We start from the raw sequence: 25994 nt of genomic DNA, 5'->3' as shown, positions 1-25994 counted from the left end.
TTATTTAATTGTATGGAAAGCCTTGACTGACTTTAATATCATGTTGTGCTGGGTATTTGATATGTTGTGCTGGGCTTTGAATATATTGTGCTGGCATTCAATATGTTGTGCTGGACATTCAAAATGTTGTGCTGGGCATTTGATATAGTGTCCTGGACATTCAATATGTTGCGTTGGGCATTCAATTTGTTTTGCTAGGGCATTTGATATGTTGTGCTGGGCTTTCAATATGTTGTGCTGGGCATTCCATATATTGTGCTGCGCATTCAATATGTTGTGCTTGGCATTTGATATGTTGTGCTGAGCATTCAATATATTGTGCTGGGCATTTGATATGTTGTGCTGGGCATTTAATACATTGTGCTGGACATTCAATATGTTGTACAGGGCATTCAATATATTGTGCTGGGCATTCCATATGTTGTTCTGGGCATTCCATATGTTGTGCTGGGCATTCAATATGTTGTGCATGGCATTCCATATGTTGTGCTGGGCATCCAATATGTTGTGCTGAGCATTCAATATGTTGTGCTTGGCATTTGATATGTTGTGCTGAGCATTCAATATATTGTGCTGGGAATTTGATATGTTGTGCTGGGCATTCAATATGTTCCGTCGGGCATCTGATATGTTGTGCTGGGCATTCAATATGTTGTGCTGGGCATTCCATATATTGTGCTGCGCATTCAATATGTTGTGCTTGGCATTTGATATGTTGTGCTGAGCATTCAATATATTGTGCTGGGCATTTGATATGTTGTGCTGGGCATTTAATACATTGTGCTGGACATTCAATATGTTGTACAGGGCATTCAATATATTGTGCTGGGCATTCCATATGTTGTTCTTGGCATTCAATATGTTGTGCGTGTGTGAAGACCTCAAAGTGGTCCCTGACTTCAAAGTGGTCCCCATCCTAAATGTCCGGTAAGATAGGGGGTTAAACTCAAGTCTGACGACATCTACCGCACAATGGACGCTTTTCTTGTCACACGGACGTTTCCGATGTAATATCAGCTGCTATTTTAGTATTTAATACCTAGAGTTGGGAAAAATGTACAAAATAAGGGCTGAGCACAGAATTAACAATGGGGAGGGCTAGTGTCTATATCAATCATGACTTATCTATAAATGACTCATTTGAAGTCATATCGATATTTGGAAGTCATTCTAATCGCTGCTCGTAAATACATAAACGGATATGAAATACAATTTGCAGCATTGCTGTGGCGTATCAATCGCACTTGCGGGTCAAAAATTCGCCACAAGCCAGCCCATAGACATTTTTGGTAGTTTACTTCGACCGGTACTATAACACTGGTCAGTTCACGACCCATTGTCTACTTCTGCTAGCTACCTCAATAATATAAACATGTATTTTCAACCGTTTTCCCGTGAGCCGACGTCCACGAATTCTGCAACGTTTGCCCTCTCGCGTAATTGAATACTTTGGGTCTGTCAAAAGTTCAGAACCGAGCAGAAACAGTCGACGGCTCTTAAAAAAGCTGAAATTATAGATGTTTCCACATTCAACATAATTAACGGAAGTAGGAGATGAGTCATAGATAGTCAGAGATAAAGTAGGTAAATGTTCATTTATTCAAAGACTAAGCTATTTCATTATTTTGCGAGGTAAATAAAAAAACCGATTGGTGTCGCAGTAAACTACAGAAAAGGTCTATGGACAGATTAACAGCGGTTCTGAAGCGATATCCCATGACACGAATGCAATCTATAGGCCTCAGCATTATGCTACGAATGCACAGATGTAAAATACACCAGAATAGGGCTCGAGGCCAATATTTTAGGGGGATATTTTTCTTATTTTTTTTACAAAGATATCCAATACCTACCATAGAAAGTGACGCGATTGAAGTAATACATTACCTAAAAGAAGTTGAATACAGCAGGCGGAGCGTAAAATTATACGAATTTTCACGGGACACCTTTGAAGTCAAGAGGACGCTTTTGAAGTCAAACTGATTTCTTTATTCTTTACTAAAATGTTGAAAAAACAGGAAGTGTACTCTTGTCTTATTTATACCTGATACTTAACAGGTCGCATATTCAATTCTAAAATCAAAACATTCTTTCTTTAACATAAACGATATTGAATACAGCACAGAGAGCGTAAAATCATCACAAGTCTTTGGGGACCACCTTGAGGTCAAAAGGACACTTTTGGAGTCAAACTGATTTTCTTTATTCAATACTAAAAGTTGACAAAAATCCAGGAAGTGTACTATAGTCCTATTAAACTGATACTTCATAGGTCGCATGTTACATTTTTTAAGTTAGAACATTGCTTCAATTACGCAAAAGAAGTTGAATAAAGCAGACAGAGTGTACAATCATTCGATTTTCCCGGGGACCACTTTGAAGTCAAAAGGACACTTTTGGAGTCAAACTGATTTTCTTTATTCAATACTAAAAGTTGACAAATATCCAAGGAAGTGTGCTATAGTCCTACTAATACCTGATACCTCACAGGTCGCATGTTCCATTTTCAAGTTAGAACATTGCTTCAATTACGCAAAAGAAGTTTAATACAGCAGACAGAGTGTACAATCATTCGATTTTCCCGGGACCACTTTGAAGTCAAAAGGACACTTTTGGAGCTAAACTGGTTTTCCTTATGCAATATTAAAAGTTGGACAAAAAAGGAAAGTGTACTATAGTTTTATTAACACCTGATACCTCACAGGTCGCATGTTACATTTTTCAAGTCAACACATTCTGTCTTTAACTTAAACGATGTGGAATACAGCAGAGAGACCGTAAAATCATCCCAAGTTTTCGGGGACCACTTTGAAGTCAAAAGGACACTTTTGGAGCCAAATTGATTACCTTTATTCAATACTAAAAGTTGACAAATATCCAAGGAAGTGTGCTATAGTCCTACTAATACTTGATACCTCACAGGTCGCATGTTCCATTTTTCAAGTTAGAACATTGCTTCAATTACGCAAAAGAAGTTTAATACAGCAGACAGAGTGTACAATCATTCGATTTTCCCGGGGACCACTTTGAAGTCAAAAGGACACTTTTGGAGTCAACTGATTTTCTTTATTCAATACTAAAAGTTGACAAATATCCAAGGAAGTGTGCTATAGTCCTACTAATACTTGATACCTCATAGGTCGCATGTTCCATTTTTCAAGTTAGAACATTGCTTCAATTACGCAAAAGAAGTTTAATACAGCAGACAGAGTGTACAATCATTCGAATTTCCCGGGGACCACTTTGAAGTCAAAAGGACACTTTTGGAGTCAAACTGATTTTCCTTATTCAATACTAAAAGTTGACAAATATCCAAGGAAGTGTGCTATAGTCCTACTAATACCTGATACCTCACAGGTCGTATGTTACATTTTTCAAGTCAACACATTCTGTCTTTAACTTAAACGATGTGGAATACAGCAGAGAAACCGTAAAATCATCCCAAGTTTTCGGGACCACTTTGAAGTCAAAAGGACACTTTTGGAGCCAAACTGATTTTCCTTATGCAATATTAAAAGTTGGACAAAAAGGAAGTGTACTGTAGTTTTATTAATACCTGATACTTCACAGGTCGCATGTTATATTTTTCAAGTAAACACATTATGCCTTAACTTAAACGATGTGGAATACAGCAGAGAGACCGTAAAATCATCCCAAGTTTTCGGGGACCACTTTGAAGTCAAAAGGACACTTTTGGAGTCAGACTGATTTTCTTTATTCAATACTAAAAGTTGACAAATATCCAAGGAAGTGTGCTATAGACCTACTAATACCTGATACCTCATAGGTCGCATGTACCATTTTTCAAGTTAGAACATTGCTTCAATTACGCAAAAGAAGTTGAATAAAGCAGACAGAGTGTACAATCATTCGATTTTCCCGGGGACCACTTTGAAGTCAAAATGACACTTTTGGAGCCAAACTGATTTTCCTTATGCAATATTAAAAGTTGGACAAAAAAGGAAAGTGTACTATAGTTTTATTAACACCTGATACCTCACAGGTCGCATGTTACATTCTTCAAGTCAACACATTCTGTCTTTAACTTAAACGATGTTGAATACAGCAGAGAGACCGTAAAATCATCCCAGTTTTCGGGGACCACTTTGAAGTCAAAAGGACACTTTTGGAGTCAAACTGATTTTCTTTATTCAATACTAAAAGTTGACAAATATCCAAGGAAGTGTGCTATAGTCCTACTAATACCTGATACCTCACAGGTCGCATGTTACATTTTTCAAGTCAACACATTCTGTCTTTAACTTAAACGATGTGGAATACAGCAGAGAGACCGTAAAATCATTCCAAGTTTTCGGGGACCACTTTGAAGTCAAAAGGACACTTTTGGAGCCAAACTGATTTTCCTTATGCAATATTAAAAGTTGGACAAAAAAAGGAAGTGTACTATAGTTTTATTAATACCTGATACTTCACAGGTCGCATGTTATATTTTTCAAGTAAACACATTCTGTCTTTAACTTAAACGATGTGGAATACATCAGAGAGACCGTAAAATCATCCCAAGTTTTCGGGACCACTTTGAAGTCAAAAGGACACTTTTGGAGTCAAACTGATTTTCTTTATTCAATACTAAAAGTTGACAAATATCCAAGGAAGTGTGCTATAGACCTACTAATACCTGATACCTCACAGGTCGTATGTACCATTTTTCAAGTTAGAACATTGCTTCAATTACGCAAAAGAAGTTGAATAAAGCAGACAGAGTGTACAATCATTCGAATTCCCGGGGACCACTTTGAAGTCAAAAGGACACTTTTGGAGCCAAATTGATTTTCTATATTCAATACTAAAAGTTGACAAAAATCCAAGGAAGTGTACTATAGGCCTATTATACCTGATACTTCACAGCTGGCATGTTACATTTTTCAAGTCAACAATTCTTTTTAATTTTCCTTAAAAGAAGCTGAACATAGCAGACGGAGCATGTAATCAAGTGGAATTTCGGTGGACACCTTTACGGACATTTTGGTGTCATATGTATTTTTTCAATACAATACCAAATGTGTGATAAATCAGTAGAAATGTAGAATAATCCTACAAGTAACTCTGTCTTATAAACTCAATCTCATACACACATACAAATGGACGTTGAGCATTATTTAGCCAAAAAAATCTTTATTTAACTGTACATAAATTTTAACAGTAGAGTAAAGCACAAGAGCAGTATTTCTCTATAAAGTAAAATAACTACTTTCAATAACCGGAAAAATGAGATAAAGGGCATCAATTTCACAAAAATAAAAGCACATTACCTAAAGGCCAGTACAGTCCTGTTGTGCTATGTAGAGAATAGCTTTTTGTGACACATATGTTTATGAAGATAGATACCTTTGATAGCACATTTCAAAAAATGTCAAAAAAGCTGCATTACCATACAAAATTGAAAATATTATTATAATTTGAACATCACAGTAAGATTATCCCTGAGAACAAATCAGCCAGTGGTATGAGATGAGTAGTGTTTAGAGAAAGAGATTTTTCGATCAATAATGGAAAACATAGCATCAATGACACTTGGCTCTCATTTGATTTGATGAGGCAGGCCACAGTGTGTATACTTAACTATGTTTACCCTTGGCAACATGCATACAAAGTTTCATAGCCATTGGAAGAGAGATTTCAGAGAAAATGATTTTTGACCAAATATGGGAAAAGTTGCGCAAAAATGCCTATATGAAAATATTCACTCAACCGAGGTTGCCTCTAGATACATTAAAAACAAATTTCAAACCAATCAAAACATTTACTTCAAAGAAAATTATTTTTTTTCCAAAATATTGCCCCCAAATGCAAAAAAAACCCAAAAACACACAGATGAAAATTTCACCACAATTTAAGAAATCATATAGAAAACAACTCTAGAGTCAAGAGTATTAGGTTTCAAAGCAATCCAACGAGAAATTTGAGAGAAAAACATTTTTTGACCAAAAATTGGAAAAATTGCCCCAAAAATACAAAATTGCAGATTTCATCATATATTCAAGATATCATATTTAGTTCATCTGTAGGAACCTGTATACCAATACCAAATATCAAAGCTGTCAGATGGGCGGTTTTGATGAAATAAAGTTTTGACCAAAAATGACAAAAAAAATGACAGATTTGCATATTTCATTACAATTTGAACAAATCTAAGTTGGGTTATCCCAAGGGACCTGTATACAAAATAACAAAGCTGTCTGACCAGCGATTATGAAGAAGATTTTTTACCAAAAACGCCTTTTTTGGCGCTAATTTGCATATTTTTAACAATGTCAAAAATACCGTCAAGGACAGTGTGCTCACATTCGGTTTGAATTGGTAAATTCAAGAAATATTTAAACCAGAAAAACAAGAATGACAAAAGCAAATAAGGTCTGCAACTTAGGTACTGGAGGTCGTCTTTGGGAACATGCATATCATCTTCTATAGCAACGGGACAAGCAGATCCTACATACAGAAAGCAACATCAACAAAAAAATTAGCCAGAGAAGCTTGACAAAAAGAAAAGGTGGGAGAGTGGGGAAAAAATAAAGGGTGGGAAAAAATGTACAAGGGATCTGGTAAAAAGTAATGCTACCTCATCAATCTTCTAGCCCCTACCCCCTCCTGAATATCAAATGTTCCACCCCTTACATAAAACCAGCTGACAGGAAATGTATTTACAACCTTGGGGATGTTTTAATTAATGCTATGAGTGCTATCATTCAAATGTAAACAACACGTAAATCAGTTACAGATAGTGAAATGCCTTCCACTGGGGGGGGGGGGGGGGGGAATTACAACATCTGGAATTATCCTGGATCCTAATTTCTCATCAGTTCTTATGTGTCTTAACATGCAAAAGTTGCAAAAATTGGTTTGCAATGAAAATATTTACTTCAACTTTGTTTTCTGGATCAAATTTTACTACAAATTGATATTAAATATGACAAAATTATGTTCACAGCCTTCGAAACTCTCTCACAACATATCCTGGGTGGGTGTAGGTCATTTAAGGTCACAAACTGAGAAGATTACCTAAAATACAAAAATTTGGGGGTTCCCAACACTTTGAGCAGAAAATTTATCAAATAACATCCCTCGGGACTTTTGTACCAAATTACAAAGCTATCAGACAAGTAATTTTGAGAACAAGTTGTCTGTCCAAAAAGAAAATATTTTTCAAGATTTTTTGACCAAAAATGACAAAAATTGCCCCAAAACAGTAATATTTCCAATTTTGTCGTAACTTCAACAATTAGAAGGGTAACACCCTTGTAAACATCCAATCCAAATTTGAGAGCAATTGGGCTAGCGGTTTCTGAAAAGAAGAAATTTTACTTAAAATGAGAAAAATAACCAAAAAATTCAGCAAAAATACAAAATTTGAGATATCTTCACAATATTCATAAAACTGATTTTCATCAACCTGAGGAACCTGTATACCAAATATCAAAGCTATCAGATTTGTTGTTTTTGAATAAAAAATTTTTGACCAAAAATTCGGAAAATTGCCCTAAAATTACAAATATGAAAATTTCAATTCAATTTGTATAAACTTGACTGAGGTCATCCTGAGGAACATGTATACCAACTTTCAAATAATCAGATGAGTGGTTTCAGAAAAAATACCGCAATTATACGGTGTCGCTCAAATTTGATCAGAATTGGTATATACCAGTATGGGTTACCAATGATCAACAATAAATGTTGTTTCTATCTGTTCAGTGGAGGAAAATTCTACGTTGATGTTATGGCAATGATTTCTGCACAGTACAACCAGAAAAACAACAAGAACTATTTAAACCAGAAAAACAAGAATGACAAAAGTAATTAAGGTCTAACTTTTGGTACTGGAGGTCAACTTTAGCAACATGCATAGCAGAAACAAGCCCCTCTTAGTTTAGTATAAACGGTCTTCCCCCATCTACTGTCTATGGTTGCAGCTGGTCTGTTAATATGTAACAGTTCATAAACAATGACAGGAAATGAGTCAAGATCAGTGGAGTTTGCCTGTGTCTCACTGGCATGCCTCCTGCACATTTGCTGGATTTCACTTTTTCTTACCTCATTTGCACATTTTTGACACTGATGTGTTCATTTGAACAAATTCACATCTCAACCCCTGCATCTACCTGTACACCAAATACTGAGATGGTAGCTTTGGCGGTATGGGAGCCTTTGTGTGTGACGGACATACATCTGCACATACCCACAAATATACAGACATACAGACATGCAAATCAGATGCAAATGAACTGATTCAGCTTATACGATAACCTCACATTGGTACACCAAATGTGAGCTAAAAAACATTTTTTTACTAAAACTGAAAAAATTACCCCAAAAATGGAAACATGCAAATTTCATCCGAAATTTGAAAGACCTAATTTAGAATACCTAAAGGAACCTGCACACCAAGTTTCAACCCAATCTAACCAACGGTTACAGAGTTTTAGCAATTTGCAGTGTTTTTTCTTTTTCCCCTCATTTGCATATTTTTGACACTGACAAGTTCATTTGAACAAATTCACATCTCCATCCCTAGGTGCACCTGTACACTAAATACTAAGACAGTAGGTGCTGTGGTTTAGGTGTTTTTGATGTGGACGGACATACATACATACATACATACATACATACATACATACATACATACAGACATGCAAATCGGATGCAAATGAACTGATTCAGCTAATATGATAACCTCACATTGGTATACCAAATGTGAGCTAAAAATTAAAATAAATATATTCTCAAATCATATTTTTCATCTACGCAACAAATAGCAAATCAGTAAGTACTGCGGTTATCAAGATATTTGAGTGACTGAACGCCTCACAAACGGACGGACATACATCCTGACAACGGATGCCGGACAGATACCCATCCCAATAGCTTCAAAAGACTATCGTATAGTAGTAGCTAAAAATGAAAATTTCACCACAATACTAACGAAAATCACCATAAACATCCCGCATACAGAGTTTCAACAAAATCTAGACTGCCGTTACAGAGTTTAAGCGTTTGCTGGATTTTCTCTGTTTTCTACCACATTTCTTTTTTTTTACCTCATCATCATATTTTGAAGACTGACACTTTCATTTGAACAAATTCACATCTCCACCCCCAGGTGCACCAGTACACCAAATACTACAATGGTAGTGCTGCGGTTTTTGAGTTTTCGATGTGCACGAAGATAGCATGCACACATACTAACATACATAAATGTAGACACCGCTGACGTACCATAAAAACTCTTTTTGGTATAATATACATACATGTATACATGTATACATGTATGTATGAGCTAAAAATTGTCCTGAAAATAGAAAATTGTGGATTTATCAAATTTGAATATTTCACAATTTGATCATCCCTATGAACCTGTATAACAAATATCAGTGCTGTCAGACAAGGGGTTTTGGTGTAAAAAATTCTATTTTGTTTCAGCCAAACCTTAAAGCCCCATACAGCAGCAAATGTGTTGTAAACCAATCTCAAATTATCCTCAGTTTTCTAAGGGTTTTCTTCAAGTAAGACACATTAAAGACCAAAAAAGTGTACAACACTGTCGATAGCCTAAGAAGTAGCATTTAAATTCAAACTTTTAACATGATTTTAGATTTTCCGAGAATTTCAAAAACAAGTCATTGACAATGACATAGTCCCCACTTGTAATAGGAGTATTAGTTTTGATGGGGCAGGGAAATGTGGTCATTAAGAAGTATCACTGGAGTGTATATGTTCAGATCTATGGGCACATAGGTCTATGTCATTGTTCCCAATTTGAAACAAGAGGCATGTCTAAGTTATGGTTCTAAATCGGGAAAAAAGATCAGACCTCTAGCTGTATTGGCCAGCCAAGAAATACATATGTGCATAATAAATGAGGTACAAGATGTGACATCTTAAGGTCTATTATCCTATCAAAATTGAAGCGTAAAGAACTTGTGGTTACTGAGTTGTGCATATATATGTATAATCAAGGTCAAAGGTCATCAAGGTCACGTGACATTTTGTCAAAAAAAATTGTATTGCTAAGTTATCCCTATATACCAAAAATCAGACCTCTAGCTCTATTGGCTCGCTCAAAATTAGATATGCACATAATTAATGAGGTACAATATGTGGCGTCATAAGGTGTCCCATCATACCAAATATGAAGGGTGTAGCACTTGTGGTTACTGAGTTATGGACAAATATGTATATTTGAGGTCAAAGGTCAGCAAGGTCACATGACATTTTGTCAAAAAAATTGTATTGCTAAGTTATCCCTATATACCAAAAATCAGACCTCTAGCTCTATTGGCTCGCTCAAAATTAAATATGCACATAATTAATGAGGTACAATATGTGGAGTCATAAGGCGTCCTATCATACCATATATGAAAGGTTTAGCACTTGTGGTTACCGAGTTATGGACAAATATGTATATTTGACGTCAAAGGTCACCAAGGTCACGTGACATTTTGTCAAAGTGTCTGAGATATCTGCGTGAACGGATGGGTGAACGGATGGACTCACGGACGGATATGTCCCAATCTATAAGCCCCCTGGACTTTATCTGTGGGGACTAAAAACTGTGTCACTGCATCCTTTTTGCAATATGAATACGATGAGAAACTAAATTTTTATTTTTCTTGGCCTTATACATGGGAGTCTATGGAGAGCTGCCTTATACATGGGAGTCTATGGAGGTGTAAACTAAAAAGTCCTCTAACACAGCCAAATTTGATCACATTGTGAAACAAATTGACGTGCATCTGTATGAGGTAGGGTACTATCCTTGTACCAAGTTTGAACAAAATCGCTCCAGGCGTCTCTGAGATATCTGCGTGAATGGACGGACGGACACACGCACGCAGCAACGGACGGACGCACGGACATGACCAAACCTATAAGTCCCCCGGACAGTGTCCTTGGGGACTAATAATCATATGACAGGAAAATAAAGATTACAACAAATAGTTGGCATTGGTGTGTTGTGCATTAAGTAAATGGCATCATGCTTGTTTCTGGTATATTATCATGGTGTGTATGTGCGGGGAAATACTGTTTTTTTTTTTACTTTTCTGTTGGTCGCCAATTTTTGAGTACGTCACCAGTTTATTATTCAGCCTGTTAAAACGTGTAGGCATGGTCCAAATCAGCAAGCAGTGATAACTCTGATCTTTCCACATCATTTCCAAGAACTCTGTTATCTGGAGAGATTAAAATTGAAAAATTTATTACCAGTAAGCAAATCAATCCAGTCATCAAGATAAAATGTATGCAAATTAAGAAAGAAACACAAATATAATCTCTTTTTGGTATTTATATACACACCAAATATGAGCTAAAAACCGACTCAAAGCAGGTCTGTTCATTATAAGCACATATGTAAAATTATGACTACGGTAAGTATTGAAATGGAGACATAACAAAATACATAAATGAGTACACTATAGGTGTAACCGTAAAGACTCAATTGTGTGCTGAACACACATGAGGCTTTTATCTATGGCTTCTGCGCTAGCTGGTGACTGGTGCTATACGTTGTGAGTTCAAATCCGACTGAAACCACAATATATTACAAAAGTGTATGAACACAAATTCCATGAGCACAATCATATTGTATTCAGTTTAGATTGTCAGCTTGAATTTACAGCTAGACATCAGTTAAGACTGATGACACAGTCCTTGACGTAAAAGAACTTTGTCATTCAAAGTCACTGAAATGTACGTTGTACCAATGATGTGAAATGACCTAAGTTACAATGAAATCAATGTCAAGGCATGTAGAGTACAAACTCAACACATGGAAACTAGACAATATGGCTGCCTCCAAGTGCTAAATTTGCTTTCCTGTGCGTGCATGATACAGCCTTGGGGCTTAGTGGGCCAGGGTCGGTGTTGGAGTATATTTCTATTCTTTCAAGTATCATCATAAATTCCTGACAACTGTGTTTAAAACCCTTTCCCCAAAATACCACGGACAGGTAAAAAAAATCTAAGTTGGCAAAGAGCAGTCGGTGGGGGGGGGGGGGGGGGGGGGGGGGGGGGGGGGGGGGGGGGGGGGGGAGTCACTCCATTACTTGCCAATATGTATATGCGCCGCCCAATGGGGTGGGTATTTCAGCAACTTGGTCCAAAATGGGGGGGGGGGGGGGTCAATTCCACTGTAAACCATGGTCTAAAATGGGGTTGAAGTTTGAGTGCCACACAAGAACAAATTTCAACAGTCTGTTCCATCTCGCTAGCAGGGTTCTGAGCTGCACTCAATATGGATATCTTTCTGTGGCAGGGGAACCATTACAGAGACCCCCTGGCTTAAAGTAAATATGGACTTTGTTTTAAAACATTGTCACTGATTTGTCAGAACTCTACATATGGCAGATTTTTGCCAAATAGAAAATACCCAAACAAAGTGGCTCTACTGCTCCTAGTATTATTCAGGTCGACCATGGCCATATGAAGTAGTATTGCTTTACAGACAACAGCGAGGTTTGTTGTGAATTGTAATTTAAAAAAAAACACCACTCAGACTGTAACTGCAGATAACTGATAATTTGCAGAAGCTGGACCAAAATTTGGTATTTTCTTTCACAAAATTTGTTAGTATTTCCTCATGATTTTTCGGAATCATGGCTTGGCCAGCAACAAAATAGCTCTAAACGCAGTATAAGCTTACAGTGGTAGGCTTTGCCGGGGCAAATACTTGCTTTTTCCGTTTTAAAAATGTTGACGCTATGACTGTTGACCTGGGTCAAAGGTCATAAAGGTCTAAAATGGGGTCCTAAAACAACGAGATTTTAGGTCTAAAATGGGCCCTGGGTTTTATACCTGCGGCCGCACACCTCTACCACTTCTCTGAACAAGTACTCCCCCTCCCCCCGAGAGAGGTACAGCAGTTCTAGCTCTGCGTTATATAACGCCGAAAACACACAGCATCGTACGCAGGGCCATCATTCATTGTGCGATGTTTCTGTGTAAGTTCACAGTGTAATTTGATTTTGGACGAAGACAATCAGCACTCGCACACAGGCGTTCTGTTTACTGGATAGTTTGTATAAGTGTAGTTTATGCTACGTTCTGATGTTCTGTTCCGTAAAAGTCTACGGAACAGAACGTCGGAACCATGGTCGGAACGTAGCATAAAACAAACTACCCAGTATTAAGGGACTGGTCAGTTTCTTCGGCCTGGGGGGGCCGGTGGATTATTTTTGCCGACGTCAAAAAGTGGCTGACCCCCCCTATTCCAAATTTTGAAAACAGGGTGACCCCCCTATTCCAAATTTCTAAAACAGGGTGACCCCCCCCCCCGGGCGCGACAAAGGTAAACAAAAGATGGACATAAATTATATATATATATATATATATTATATTTTACATTTACATATATTTATATTTTAAATAGTCATTCTATGTTTTAGTGAAATTGTTGACATGTCAGTTGTAAGATAGGAATTTCAAAGTGTCAATCTTAAAGTTTAAATACAGTACATTTGAATGAGCTGTATTTTGAATGAGCTGTGAATGCATTTCACACTTTCTCTGCTTAACCAGATGTCCTGAACTGTTGTACAGAAATGGATGTCAATCATTAATATCAAAGAGGAAAAAGCAGTGAATCAAAAACTTTGATGGTGTTAAGACTTGCCAACCATCCAATTAAATCTACTGAGGAGCCATAGAGAGCTTTTTTAGCCAAATCTGATGTGTACAGTGTCTGAGAGGACCTTTTCTTGTGTAACATTGAAACCATAAAAGCACAGCTAATAATGACAAAAACTGCCTTTTTTAACTGTTATTTTGTTCATAAAAAAGTATCTTTCTACAGAAAACCTATGAAACAAAGGAAAATAATTGCATCAATGAGAAGGAAAGATATCTTGTCATTTTTCTATCTCTAAAATAAGTCACTGTATCAAATATATATTGTGAAATATTTGTGCATGTTGCTTTCTCATACTGAATTCTCACAGAGAGAACAGAAAAGTATCAGGAATTTGTCATCCTTTTCATATGAAATGCAGATTTCATAATGGTACACTTTCACTTAGCAAACATCAAGATATCTCTGAAAGTATGGCGCCCGAAGGGCGCGCCAAAAAATAGAAACATCCTGATATCTCTGATATATATGCCTTGTATATTAAAGTCATGCACCTGAAGGGCATGCTGAAAGATGTATGATATTATTAAAGTAATGAGCTTGAAGAGCACGCTGAAAACTATTGAACATACAGATATCTCTCATGTATGTATGCTTGATATGTTAAAGTTGGGCGTGCTGAAAAATATGACTGATTATTAAAGTTACGCGCCCAAGGGCGCGCCGAAAAATACAACTGCATGATGAATTTTGTGGCTGACACTAGCATTTTAGGCAATGATGAGCCTGTGTCAAAATTCAAAAACACACTGACCCCCCTATTGGGCATTTCAAAAACATGGTGACCCCCCCTATCACCAAAGTCAAAACAGGGTGACCCCCCCCCCCCCATGAATCCACCGCCCCCCCCCCAGGCTGAAGAAACTGACCAGTCCCTAATAGCTCTGCATGTCCATGGCAGGGCTGTGTGTTAGTGGCGCGGCGTTATACGACCTCCCAACACATGTGGTGGGAGGCCGTATAACGCCGGTAACACACAGCCCTGCCATGCAGAGCTACCCAGTAAACAGAACGCCTGTATGCGAGTATGAAATATAACGTCGAGCAACAAGATTGAAATTAATGACTGTTTGAGCTGGTACTCACTCAGTAAACTGCTAGGCCATATGGACATCCGCATATCCATACAGTGATCGGTGGGTCGCTGGTCTCGACCGTGCCGTGTGCAGCGCAATCTCCCATGATGCTAATATGAGACACCCTAACCAGGTGAAAAAATTGGACGCGCAGTTTGGGCTGGTTCGCAGTGTAAAATGCATCGGAATTTTGAAAAAGTAATAAAAGTGAGCGCATATATCAAAAAGGACCAAAATAACAGATTAGTATTGGCAATGTTACAAAGTTTAACAACTTTATGCAAATATAGGAATGGAAAAATCCCTGGACTGCGTAAAATTTCAGTTCAATTACAACTACGGGGACCACTTTGAAGTCAGGGACCACTTAGAGGTCTTCACATACGTGGCATTCCATATGTTGTGCTGGGCATTCAATATGTTGTGCTGGGCATTCAATATGTTGTGCTTGGCATTTAATATGTTGTGCTGAGCATTCAATATATTGTGCTGGGAATTTGATATGTTGTGCTGGGCATTCAATATGTTGTGCTGAGCATTCAATATATTGTGCTGGGCATTCAATATATTGTGCTGGGCATTCCATATATTGTACTGCGCATTCAATACACTGTGCTGGGCATTCTATATGTTGTGCTGAGCATTCAATATATTGTGCTGGGCATTTAATACATTGTGCTGGACATTAAATATGTTGTACAGGGCTTCAATATGTTGTGCTTGGCATTCCATATGTTGTGCTGGGCATTCAATATGTTGTGCTGAGCATTCAATATGTTGTGTTGATCATTCAATATGTTGTGCTGGGCATTCCATATGTTGTGCTGGGCATTCCATATGTTGTGCTGGGCATTTAATACATTGTGCTAGACATTCAATATGTTGTGCTAAGCATTCAGCATGTTGTGCTGGGCATTCTATATGTTGTGCTGAGCATATGGAATGCCAAGCGCAACATATTAAATGCCCAGCACAACATGATATTAGAACACTTCAGTCAGTCATGGCTTTCCATATAATTTGATACGCTTTTGGTAAATCATCCTTAGACGATAGCTAATATATACCTGTACCCTGTGCTAAAAGGTCTCGCAGGGTTATAAGTTTCTGACTTACACAGTGAATGATCGTTTGTATTCGCAAGAACTTGCAGTCAATACTTCAGCTCTTTTCCGATAAATGTCAAGTCACAAAACTGTAGGGGTTGCTGAATAAGCGCTATGCCAGCATAGTTGACTAACGTGTTGCATACAATGCAAAGGGTAGGAATATCGCGTTCATATATTACCTTGAAATGAAACTTTCTGGGAGACAAATGAAATCTCTGCAAGGTGTTTCTGTTATTGTTTTGGCTTACATGGTTAACTAAGCGACTTTTTCGCTTGTTTCAAACTAATGTATATCTATCTATGGTCATTTCTGACCAATGTTTTGAGCTCTGCTAAATTATTTATTTTGATCTTTTTTTTTATTTTTTTTTTAAAGCTTGATTCTAGAAAAGACCTGTATGTGAGCACAATCTGGTTCTCACGATATCTCTGTTTTGCCAAAGTGTCAGTGAAATAGGAACACGAAATCTGTAAATGGTCAAAATTTCTGAGCGCAATAACAACTGAGATTCATCGAGAAACCAGCAAATATTATTAATGCATTGTGATTTAAGAGACTGCTACCAGCACACGCAGATTGAATTCGATTTCTGTAATTAGATTTGCGAATGAGTTGAAACTCGTACATTGTCCATGATGCAGTACTTTTAGACTCTTCTTACCAGCTTCGAAAACTAGCTTTTATTTCTTCTCTCCTTGTTGAGTCTGATACCCTCAATTTTCCAAATTGTTAATAGGATTGCTTTGTTAATTTAAAGTTTCTTAGTTTAATCGTAGACTCTACTGTCCATAGTTTAATCCGTTTTAAAACAAACAGTAATTGATGGTAAGAAATTTGACATTTTATGAAAACGCTATGGTCGATTTGTTTTAATTGCGCTAGCTGTCTAAGTTTCATTAGAGTTTGATGGAAAAATGTTATATTAGCTGTTTTAATTTTCAGTTCACTGCCTCATATGAACCAAAATCTGGTATCGTCATTAAATCTTGTAGTGGGTCAAAAATATCAAAATACAAATAATTTTTGCGAAACGCATCGTAGAATCATTAAAGAAGATCATATTCGTAGGGTTTTATAGAGTTTGAACACGGTATGATCACATTTGTTGGGATCGGAGAGAAACTGCCACTGAAAACATTTTCTTCTTTTTGGAAAATTCACCAACTTACAGCTCAGGTATATATTAACAAAAAGGTGACATTATAGAAGAAAAGATCTAAAAATCCTTTATTTTTGGTGCATTTGCTCAAAGAAATTTCAAACTATCCTTGAGGTTACATACAAAGGCGTGGCTTTCAATTTATGCTCAATCCACTTTTCGCAATTGATCTTAGTCTCGACAATCCGTGTTTTTTTCGTTTTATGTGTTTGTTTGTTTGGTTTTTGTTTTGTTTTGTTTTTATTTGTCCACACAATTACATTTTAGTGAATTGATAAACTTGTTTTAATGTTTAAGACAGCTGCAATTTTGAGTACTCTACGGTAAAGATCGCAATGCGAAGTAGTAAAGTCCATCATTTTTCCCCTCATTAGATGTGAAAGGCATAACCTCAGTTTTTTTAGGTGCACTACTGGCCATTGCTCTATCAAGTCCGTAAAGGGTCGTACTCTAAAAATATCACCGAAAATCTAATACAAGGTTTTTAAAGATTCTCCTATTTACTATGATCCGGCTAGAGGTAAGAACACATATTCATTGCGGGTGGATAATTTATAACGCCCACTCATGTATTTTTGGTTTGACTCATTTATTTTTTTCCGAGTCATTTAACGTTTCAGTTTGATTAAAAAAGAAACATAAAGTAAAATAACGTTTTAACGATATATTTGCGTGACGTGTAGGTGTACCCGTGCTACAATCTATTTTTACCCTTTTCCTCTAAAATAATCGAATTTTGACTGCGATGAACCAGCAAAAACTAAATAAGCCAAACCCAAAATAAATGAGCGGGTGTTATATACTTCTTTCAAAGTTACCCACATAGAGCAGAGAATAAAACGGATGAAACGGGGTGGTTTTCAAATTCCTTTCAGTCACATCGAATCAGTTGTTGCTCTAGTCAAAATGTAATGCACTCGATTTAAAGCAGTTCGTAAACAAAATATTGCTTGAAATGAGGAAATTTACTTTTCATAATGAGGTGCAGATAGTAGGTGTGCTTGACTTCAACGGCAAACATGGAAAGCTAATGAATTTAGTTCTTTAACGATAACTAAAAGTGTCTTTACACTATAAGCCTTTACTTATCCGTTCAGCACAACACGGAAAAGGTTTTAAATTTGCCTTAATCGAGTTGTTCATAGCTCTAACACTTTTCTGGTGTGGTCACCGTTTCCGCTGCCAATCTACTCTGATTTGCACATGAAATACATTTCAGCAGAATTTCTTTCTCCTTTCAATGTTGTATTCATTACTTACAATTCTCCTACCACACAACTAATTCAAGAGCATTTAAGTCTAATGTTCTCCCTAAATGAACACTATTTCTTATCTTAACACCAACACGGTATCCTTCACTTTCCATTAGCGATGCATCCGAATGGAAAACTTCAGTAAACGATGAGAGAGATTTATGCGAAGGTTCAGATAATAAACCTTCCACGCTAAAATTTTAAATATCAGTCGGTCAATGAAGCGAGAATTTACTGAAAAGCTTCGATGTTCTGTGATCTAACTAATGACAAAGAGAGAAAGCGTGGCCATTTTCACTCCATTGCTCATATCATCATTAATTACGTCATGACGTATAGTCACGATCATTCAACGTCGGCAACTACTAGTTGCCCCTATCACGTCGGATCACATTATCTGCCAGATGAAATCTGCAAAGTCTTATAAAAACGAAAACACATGCATTTTTGATGTTTCTGCATCATATTATTTGTGCCAGGTCCAAGAAATGCAGGAAGTTGTCATAAAAGTCTTCTTCGCTCACGTGTGCGACTTAGGCAGGGAGACTCAAACATGTTTTTAACAGATCCATGCTGAGCAAATTGATGGTAATTACTTGCATTAAGCCACTCGTAGGGTCAAATTTTTGAAGAGTTATAGAGTAAATAAAGTTTTCAGCGGCTTACGCTTGTTTATAATCATAATCTTTACAAAAGGAGTTAACACGGGGAGTCCTACGGTGGCCATTTTGCGTTTCAAGTGTCGAGAAATGTTGGGTAGTTTCTTTCTTTTGAATCAAATTTTGCACCGTGACCCGTGATTTCAATTGATTTTTTGTTTCAAAAGGAAATTGCGCAAAGTTCTCTTACGGAAAGTTCGAATAGAAGTTTGAGTAGTCCAATTTGGAGTTGTAAGCTACCTTAATTACACGACTTATGATCAGCATTGAGTAATAACATGATATTGCTTACAGTTAGAATCCTTACGTCTGCACGCCCTCTGTAAATATTTGCCAATTTTGAAAATGGATACGAACATCCTCACTAACAACCGTTGCTCAGTGGTGTAAACCGTCGGAGTACACTTTAACTTGAATACTTTGTCCGAATGAGCATGCGCAGGTGCCATTTTTTCTAAATACTCAAAAAAGGTGGTTAACATACAATACGATGCCTACGAAGACGTGTGTGTCAAGGTCTTCGATTGTGTTTCTTACATTATTGAAAGAAAACTTTGATCAAATAGTCCATGAGTACAACAGCTTGTAAGTTGTTTTAAACTACAAAAACGGTTTTGAATGGTAGTTACGTTGTACTATAATTTGAAAATACTTTTTTGTCAGAAGTGAAAATCATACTGTTCTTGTCATTGCTATAACAAGCCAAGTTGAACTAATCTCTTGTGTTGTACAAACAAAGCTTGCCGGGTGTTAAAGTGAAATGCCACATATTTTACACTCTATGATGTATCGTATAGTATTACGTTCCCTACAGACATGTCAATCTTGCAGTAGATAAGGCAGTTTTTGACTGTCCGCGAGAAGTTGAAATCTCAACCTTGAAACGAAAGAAGCCCAAGTCGGACGATGTTGACGTGTGTTCACAATTAAAACGCTGCACCGTATTTGTGGTAAAACCTTCTCGGGAAGATCAGGTGTATGAAGTCGAGTGTTATACTCCCATGCAATCTTTAGCATGGGTTGTGGTGCGAAGATTAAAAGTCTGAGAAATATTTCGTTTTTGAGTTTTGTTTAGAGATTTTGTAAGGAAATAGGCTATTATAAGTCATTTGTGCAGATGCTGCTCCGAACGCATTATGTAACAGTCGAATGACAGCTTAGCAAAAAATAAAAACACAACATAAAATTTAGGAGTTTTCGAAAACTAAACCAAATAATCTTATGTGAGATCGAAATGCCAATTCTTAAGTATTTTGTATTTTAATATCCTAATATTCCCTCAGTTAAACGCAGATGGTATACCAGGACAAAACTGCCAAGGCTTGTTTCTATGTCACTAAAACCTATGAAGATGAATTTCCGTGTGGTTTTGGTTTGTCTATTTGTCTATTTCAGATTGCAAATATAAGTCAATTTTTTTGTGCTGCGGCATTTTGTAAGACTGACGTGTTCTGTAATAACTTACGCAAAATGTAATAAGGGGTATCAGCATTTTGTAATAATTGACGCATTTTGTAATAACGTCTGCAGTAGTTTGTAATAAACCAGTCTACGCGTTTTGTAACAAGGGTATCAGCATTTTGTAATAAAAAATTGTCTACGCAAAATGTAACAAGGGTATCAGCATTTTGTAATAATTCGCACTTTGTAATAACAGTTAACGCATTTTGTAATAATTTTAAAACCTTTCCCAGTTTTAAAGCATTAACAGATATTTTATTGACTTTGGAATGGTATTACAAAGTGTGTGTTTACTCGTTAAGTAAGTACAAAAATTGATCGCTCCCTGACTTCCATTTCAAATTAGAAAGACTTAATTTTAGATAGCTGTCAATCAGTATTTTTACCAACTGATCATCTGAGGCAGGTAACTACTAGATTTTGACTAGTTTATTGTCATATATTTGAGAGAATCATTGGTATACACAGTCGGTTGATTTATTAGATAGAGGATAACGACATTCTTTCTGATGTATTGCAGACAACCAGCAATCAACAGGTAGATACTCACATAAAATATAATAACATAAAATAAATTATTATATATTTGCCTTAGCAAACAATAGAATCGAACTTCCGTAAAAACGGGCACGTAACGGGCATGCAGTAACCCCTTTACTTTCATATTTGATGATAAACATTGCATCATTGAATGGCTCCATACTGAAACTCCATACTGTACTTTGAAAATAACTTCTGATAAAAGAAACATAAGTAAATGTATTACGACTGTTTGAAGGTGAAAAATATTATGAGGTTATAACGAAAGTTAACCAAGACGGCACTGTACAAATATGGCACGACATCGCTGCTCGGCTCGTACATCGAATGTTGGATGAGCACGCGATGAAAACAAAGATGGCGCTTACCTTTAACCCGCTCGCAGTTAAGAAAGCGATGCAGAATATGCCTCTAAAGTGTATGGAATGATGCATCGGAAACAACGGGTGCATATATTCTTGATAAAAAAGGAGATGTATGATAATAATTATTTGAAAATACCGCAAAGTAAGCACTCAGACATTAGTGCAACGCATCGCCCGACGCGCTAAACGCGCGCTAATGACTACATGTATGTGTCGTTATACATTCTTTGCGTTATTTTCATAATAACCTTAACTATACTGAAGTAATCTAAAGTAAACAAAACTAAAACCAAACTAAACTAAACTAAACTAAACTAAATAGTCAGAATAATCTGATGTTTTAGTGATTTGACTTGTTTAGCTACTAAAGTGGAAGTATATCTGACCTGTTGAGCATATATGTATGTATTATATGTATGTATGTATGTATGTATGTATGTATGTATGTATGTATGTATGTATGTATGTATGTATGTATGCATCTATAGGGAGGGAGGGAGGAAGGGAGGGAGGGAGGGAGGGAGGGAGGGCGGGAGGAAAGAGTGGCTGAGTATGCCTGTCTATCTATCTATCTATCTATCTATCTATCTATCTATCTATCTATCTATCTATCTATCTATCTATCTATCTGTCTGTCTGTCTGTCTGTCTGTCTGTCTGTCTGTCAGTCTATCTACCTTTCTATGGCTGTTATCATTTAATGATAATGACAGATATTTGGCAGGTATAACCAGTAGGATAGCGAATCAAATATAGCTTTATCATAGTATTGCAGGGCAGCTTATCCTTGCTCGTAGGCTAGCCAAATTTTACCATTGGGCAATAGCGTAGATTCAAAGGAGGAACACAACGGGAAAGAAATAGATCTGAGAAAACAAAACCAGGGCTCAGTAGATATGAATTGTCACCTTTTACACAGAAGGAAAATTGGCTGGTCTGTCGATAGAGCTTTATTTTGTCCTTGTCTATGGGATGATTAAAATAAATTATCATTCAGTATTTTAATTGACAGCTTCACGTCAGTGTTTATTTCAGTATATTTTGATAAATATCAGCTGTCAGCATTGACATATCAACGTGCCCCTCCCATCTTATTACCGTAGATTATAGACAATCAACTTTAGAGAAACACATATCATACGTATAGAAGTTGCTCAGAATACTGCAACCTTTCGTACGTTATTTTCCACTTTAACCCTTTGCACCCCCAGGCCCCAGGGTGGAGTTAACATTTGTACCATCTAGCATGACGTCTGACTTCTTAAATTAACAAAGACTGTTCCCCATATCATTATATTTTTGGAATCACCATAAAATACTTGTCCCAAAAATATGCAAATTATGGTCATGTGACATCATTAAGTATTCAAAATGGCCGCCAATATATACAATATTGTATTTTTTCAACATATTTCTTTATTTTCATAGGAATTCCTCATTAATTCATCATTTTTCATCACCAAACCTGTTTTCTATCACGTCAGCATGGACTAAAATGAAAGCGTGACAAAAAGTTTGAAAAAACACTGATATTTTGTATCATTTTGATCTGCTAAGTGTAATGTACACAAAGGCTCTCTATAAGTGCTAGGTCGGTCAAAGCATAATGTAACATAACATCCAGCACCTAATATTATGAAATATTTCGCACAGTAAGTATGTATATTTTGAATGACAATGACACACTTGTCCCAAAAATATGCTAATACTGGTCATGTGACCTAATTAGGTATTCAAAATGGCCGCCAACAATATAAATTTATCATTATTTTTACATGTTTTCCAATTTTCTAGTAAAAGATAATCGATATTGTATCATATCCCAATGCTTAATCACATTTTATAGTCCCATGACCATGGACTTTGATGTAAACTTTATATATTATTATAAACTTTACACAGATTCGATAAAACTTACACAGATTTTCTTGTCTTCACTCATAAGTGGAGAATTACACACAGCGCCCTTGAATAGGGGTAAGCCAGGTCAAGGTATCCTAATTTATAACATCTGACTATTGAATTTATCAAACTTTGTCCACAATTACAAGATATTTTTGGAATTGTAGTATTACAATTTCATTCCAAAATATGCAAATACTGGTCACATGACCTCATTAAATATTCAAAATGGCCACCAGTATTCTAAATTTACAATTATTTTCACATATTGCTTCTCTTTCTGACCACATTCTAAAGAATTTATCACTTCCCATTTCTCAATTATGTCTAAATGTATATTAGATTCTGTTGTCTACAACTGACGGTTCCAAGAAAATGTTTGTAACATCATTTTTATGAACCCAATAAAAGCTTTGTTCAAATCACAGTGTACACTAACATTACAATCATTTTGCAAAACTCAGAATTTGATTATTCGAGTTTTGCAAACTTCATCCAATATACATGCAAAAACATAAGAATACACAATTTTATTTTAACCAAAAACAATATTTATTGTTTTTCTTGAGTGAACAAAGTAAAAAATAATGTAGCAATGCCCTACAAATAAGACCGAAACTCTCAAAATGTCATAAGGGAACCATTTCTGGATAAGGTTGGTTTTGTGGCATATACATCATTAGTATAATAAAATTAGGTCTTAGAACACAACACTGTCAATGTTGATGATGTCGCTGTCTTTTATCATTTTCTGAGTTCTGCATGTCATCTCCAAGCCTTCCTCTTTTCATCCACCAACAGTGACATTGAAGAGGGTCTGCAGTATTTTGTCTTTTCAAAGTACAGTACTGTATGTAAAACCTACTAAAACTTTCTGAGTTTGTTTTCTCAATTATAAATCGCATAATCTCATTCTGTCTTCAATTGCATTTTGACTGTCAACTCAGACCCCCTTATATGGCGTAAATATGATAACCTAGCACTGGTAGTGAGATATAATCTCGATATCATTACATGCTTTTACATTTTTACGTATTCAGAAACCACAAAGCATTTTGAAATACATACAATATCAACGGATGTTTATAATTATTACAAAATGCGTTAACTAATGTTACAAAACGCGTTTTATTACAAAACGCTGATACCCTTATTACAAATTGCGTAAACAATATTTTATTACAAAATGCTGATACCCTTATTACAAAATGCGTAGACCATTTTATTACAAAATGCTGATACCCTTATTACATTTTGCGTAAGTTGTTACAAAATGCGTCATATTACAAAATGCCGCAGTACACCGTGATCAAGTTGAAGTGATAAGTATAACAGTGCGGTAGCTTACACTGAACACTGATGTATATTACATCAATACACTCAATGATCGCAAACTGGGTGATAGATAGGTTTAATGAAATGTACATATATATGGAAATATGTATATCTAGTAAAGGGCAATGGCTAACTTTCAGTGGCGGGGAACGGGCAGTGTGGCGCTTGAATGTTGTGAGTTGGCAGCGGGCAGACCATAGATACTGGAGAGCAGTGGGCATCATAAACCAGTTGGAGGGCATATGTTCCGCATATGACATTGAAAGGGCAGTTACGAACAGCTCCTCTTTCCCCGGGAAAAACTGAAACGAAGGGGGAGGGGAAGGGGCAGGGGGAATACGTATGGTTATGATATTTTCATTGTAGGTAGATTAAACTTTGATAACTATATGTAAAAATGAAATATCGTCCTCTGGCGTAAGAGACATGTGCACGGACGAAGGGGAAGGGCTTTGTGTATAATATGCAGGCACAACCACAATACTAAAGACGGGGCCTATAACTTTTACTGGTGCCATGAAGGGGGACATGGTATTCACAGTGTCAGTAAAGAACACTTTGATAACAATATGCAAAAATGAAATATTATTCTAACACTTAAGGGACTTATGTTATTGAGCGAAGGGGGTGCTTTGTGTACAATGCAATATTTACAGGCACCAGCATCATACTGATCGGGGTAAAGGAGGGGAATGTGAGGAATTTTTCTCACGTTCAAGGACGCAGGCATTGGAAATGAGGGAAACATGAGAATGGCTTCATACCAGCACAAGGAAATGATAGAGATATGACACCCAATAAATGATAATAATAAGAAGAAGAAGAAGAAGGAGAATCTTTATTTCACAATATCATATCAAAATTATACAACCCAATAGACTATAAAAACACACAAATAAGAGGTGATGGACGATAGTAAATAAAATAGAGCTAAAACTATTAAAAATACATAAGTTGCTATACATCAGAGAGATTTTAGAGTGCAATACAGGGTTCGACCTGAGGACGGTTAAAATAAGAACATTAGGATTGTCTTTAAGGCGCTTACACAAATTGTACATCGATTATAAGAGCTGCAAAAGTCGATATACTATTAAATACAAACGTACAGCACTGGCACTGCAGTCACGAGCATAGCCCATAATAATTCGGAGACACATTATTGTAAGCCATCCGAAGTGAATTCAGTTTGTTCTTGGTGTACGAAGACCAGAGACTCGAACAATACATACTAGTACAGAAACTTCTGAACAGAAATAGTACAACTTGATCTGAACAACAAGAGAATTGACGTAGCAAGGTATATAAAGGCCCCAAGTTTGCTGCATAATTGCCTAGTCATCAAGAAAGTCGTAAACCAAATCCACATGGTGTGTACAACTTGTAGTTGGCTGTTTCCGATTTTTTACCTAAGAGAGCTTCTCTAATTTGACTGAATACGTACGCGGTACATACATTTGGATTTCATTTTATGATAGACAATATCATGCTGGATA

The 25994-nt window shown here is 36.5% G+C and overlaps 1 protein-coding gene and 1 long non-coding RNA gene across 2 annotated transcripts; both read right to left on the bottom strand.

Annotated features, from left to right (window-relative positions):
* LOC139113987 (GATA zinc finger domain-containing protein 14-like) lies at positions 1 to 915 on the bottom strand. The gene has a single exon (XM_070675461.1). The coding sequence runs from the start codon at positions 913 to 915 to the stop codon at positions 1 to 3; it is 915 nt and encodes a 304-aa protein (XP_070531562.1).
* A 4201-nt stretch (positions 916 to 5116) lies between these two features.
* On the bottom strand, positions 5117 to 14830 carry LOC139114605 (uncharacterized). Its single transcript, XR_011547907.1, has 2 exons — positions 14726 to 14830; positions 5117 to 11186 (listed from the first exon to the last, which is right to left on the bottom strand). It is a non-coding gene; the product is annotated as an uncharacterized lncRNA (long non-coding RNA).
* Positions 14831 to 25994: the final 11164 nt, after the last annotated feature.

Source organism: Ptychodera flava, chromosome 16, assembly GCF_041260155.1.
Source record: "Ptychodera flava strain L36383 chromosome 16, AS_Pfla_20210202, whole genome shotgun sequence".
In the NCBI taxonomy this organism is placed as follows: domain Eukaryota; kingdom Metazoa; phylum Hemichordata; class Enteropneusta; family Ptychoderidae; genus Ptychodera; species Ptychodera flava.
Note: the sequence above shows the minus strand (reverse complement) of the source record. Positions and strands in the feature narration are given on the sequence as shown.

What these genes read in the sequence shown, in the direction of transcription:
- LOC139113987 (XM_070675461.1), bottom strand. Translation starts at nt 915, where the DNA reads ATGGGGACCACTTTGAAGTCAGGGACCACTTTGAGGTCTTCACACACG.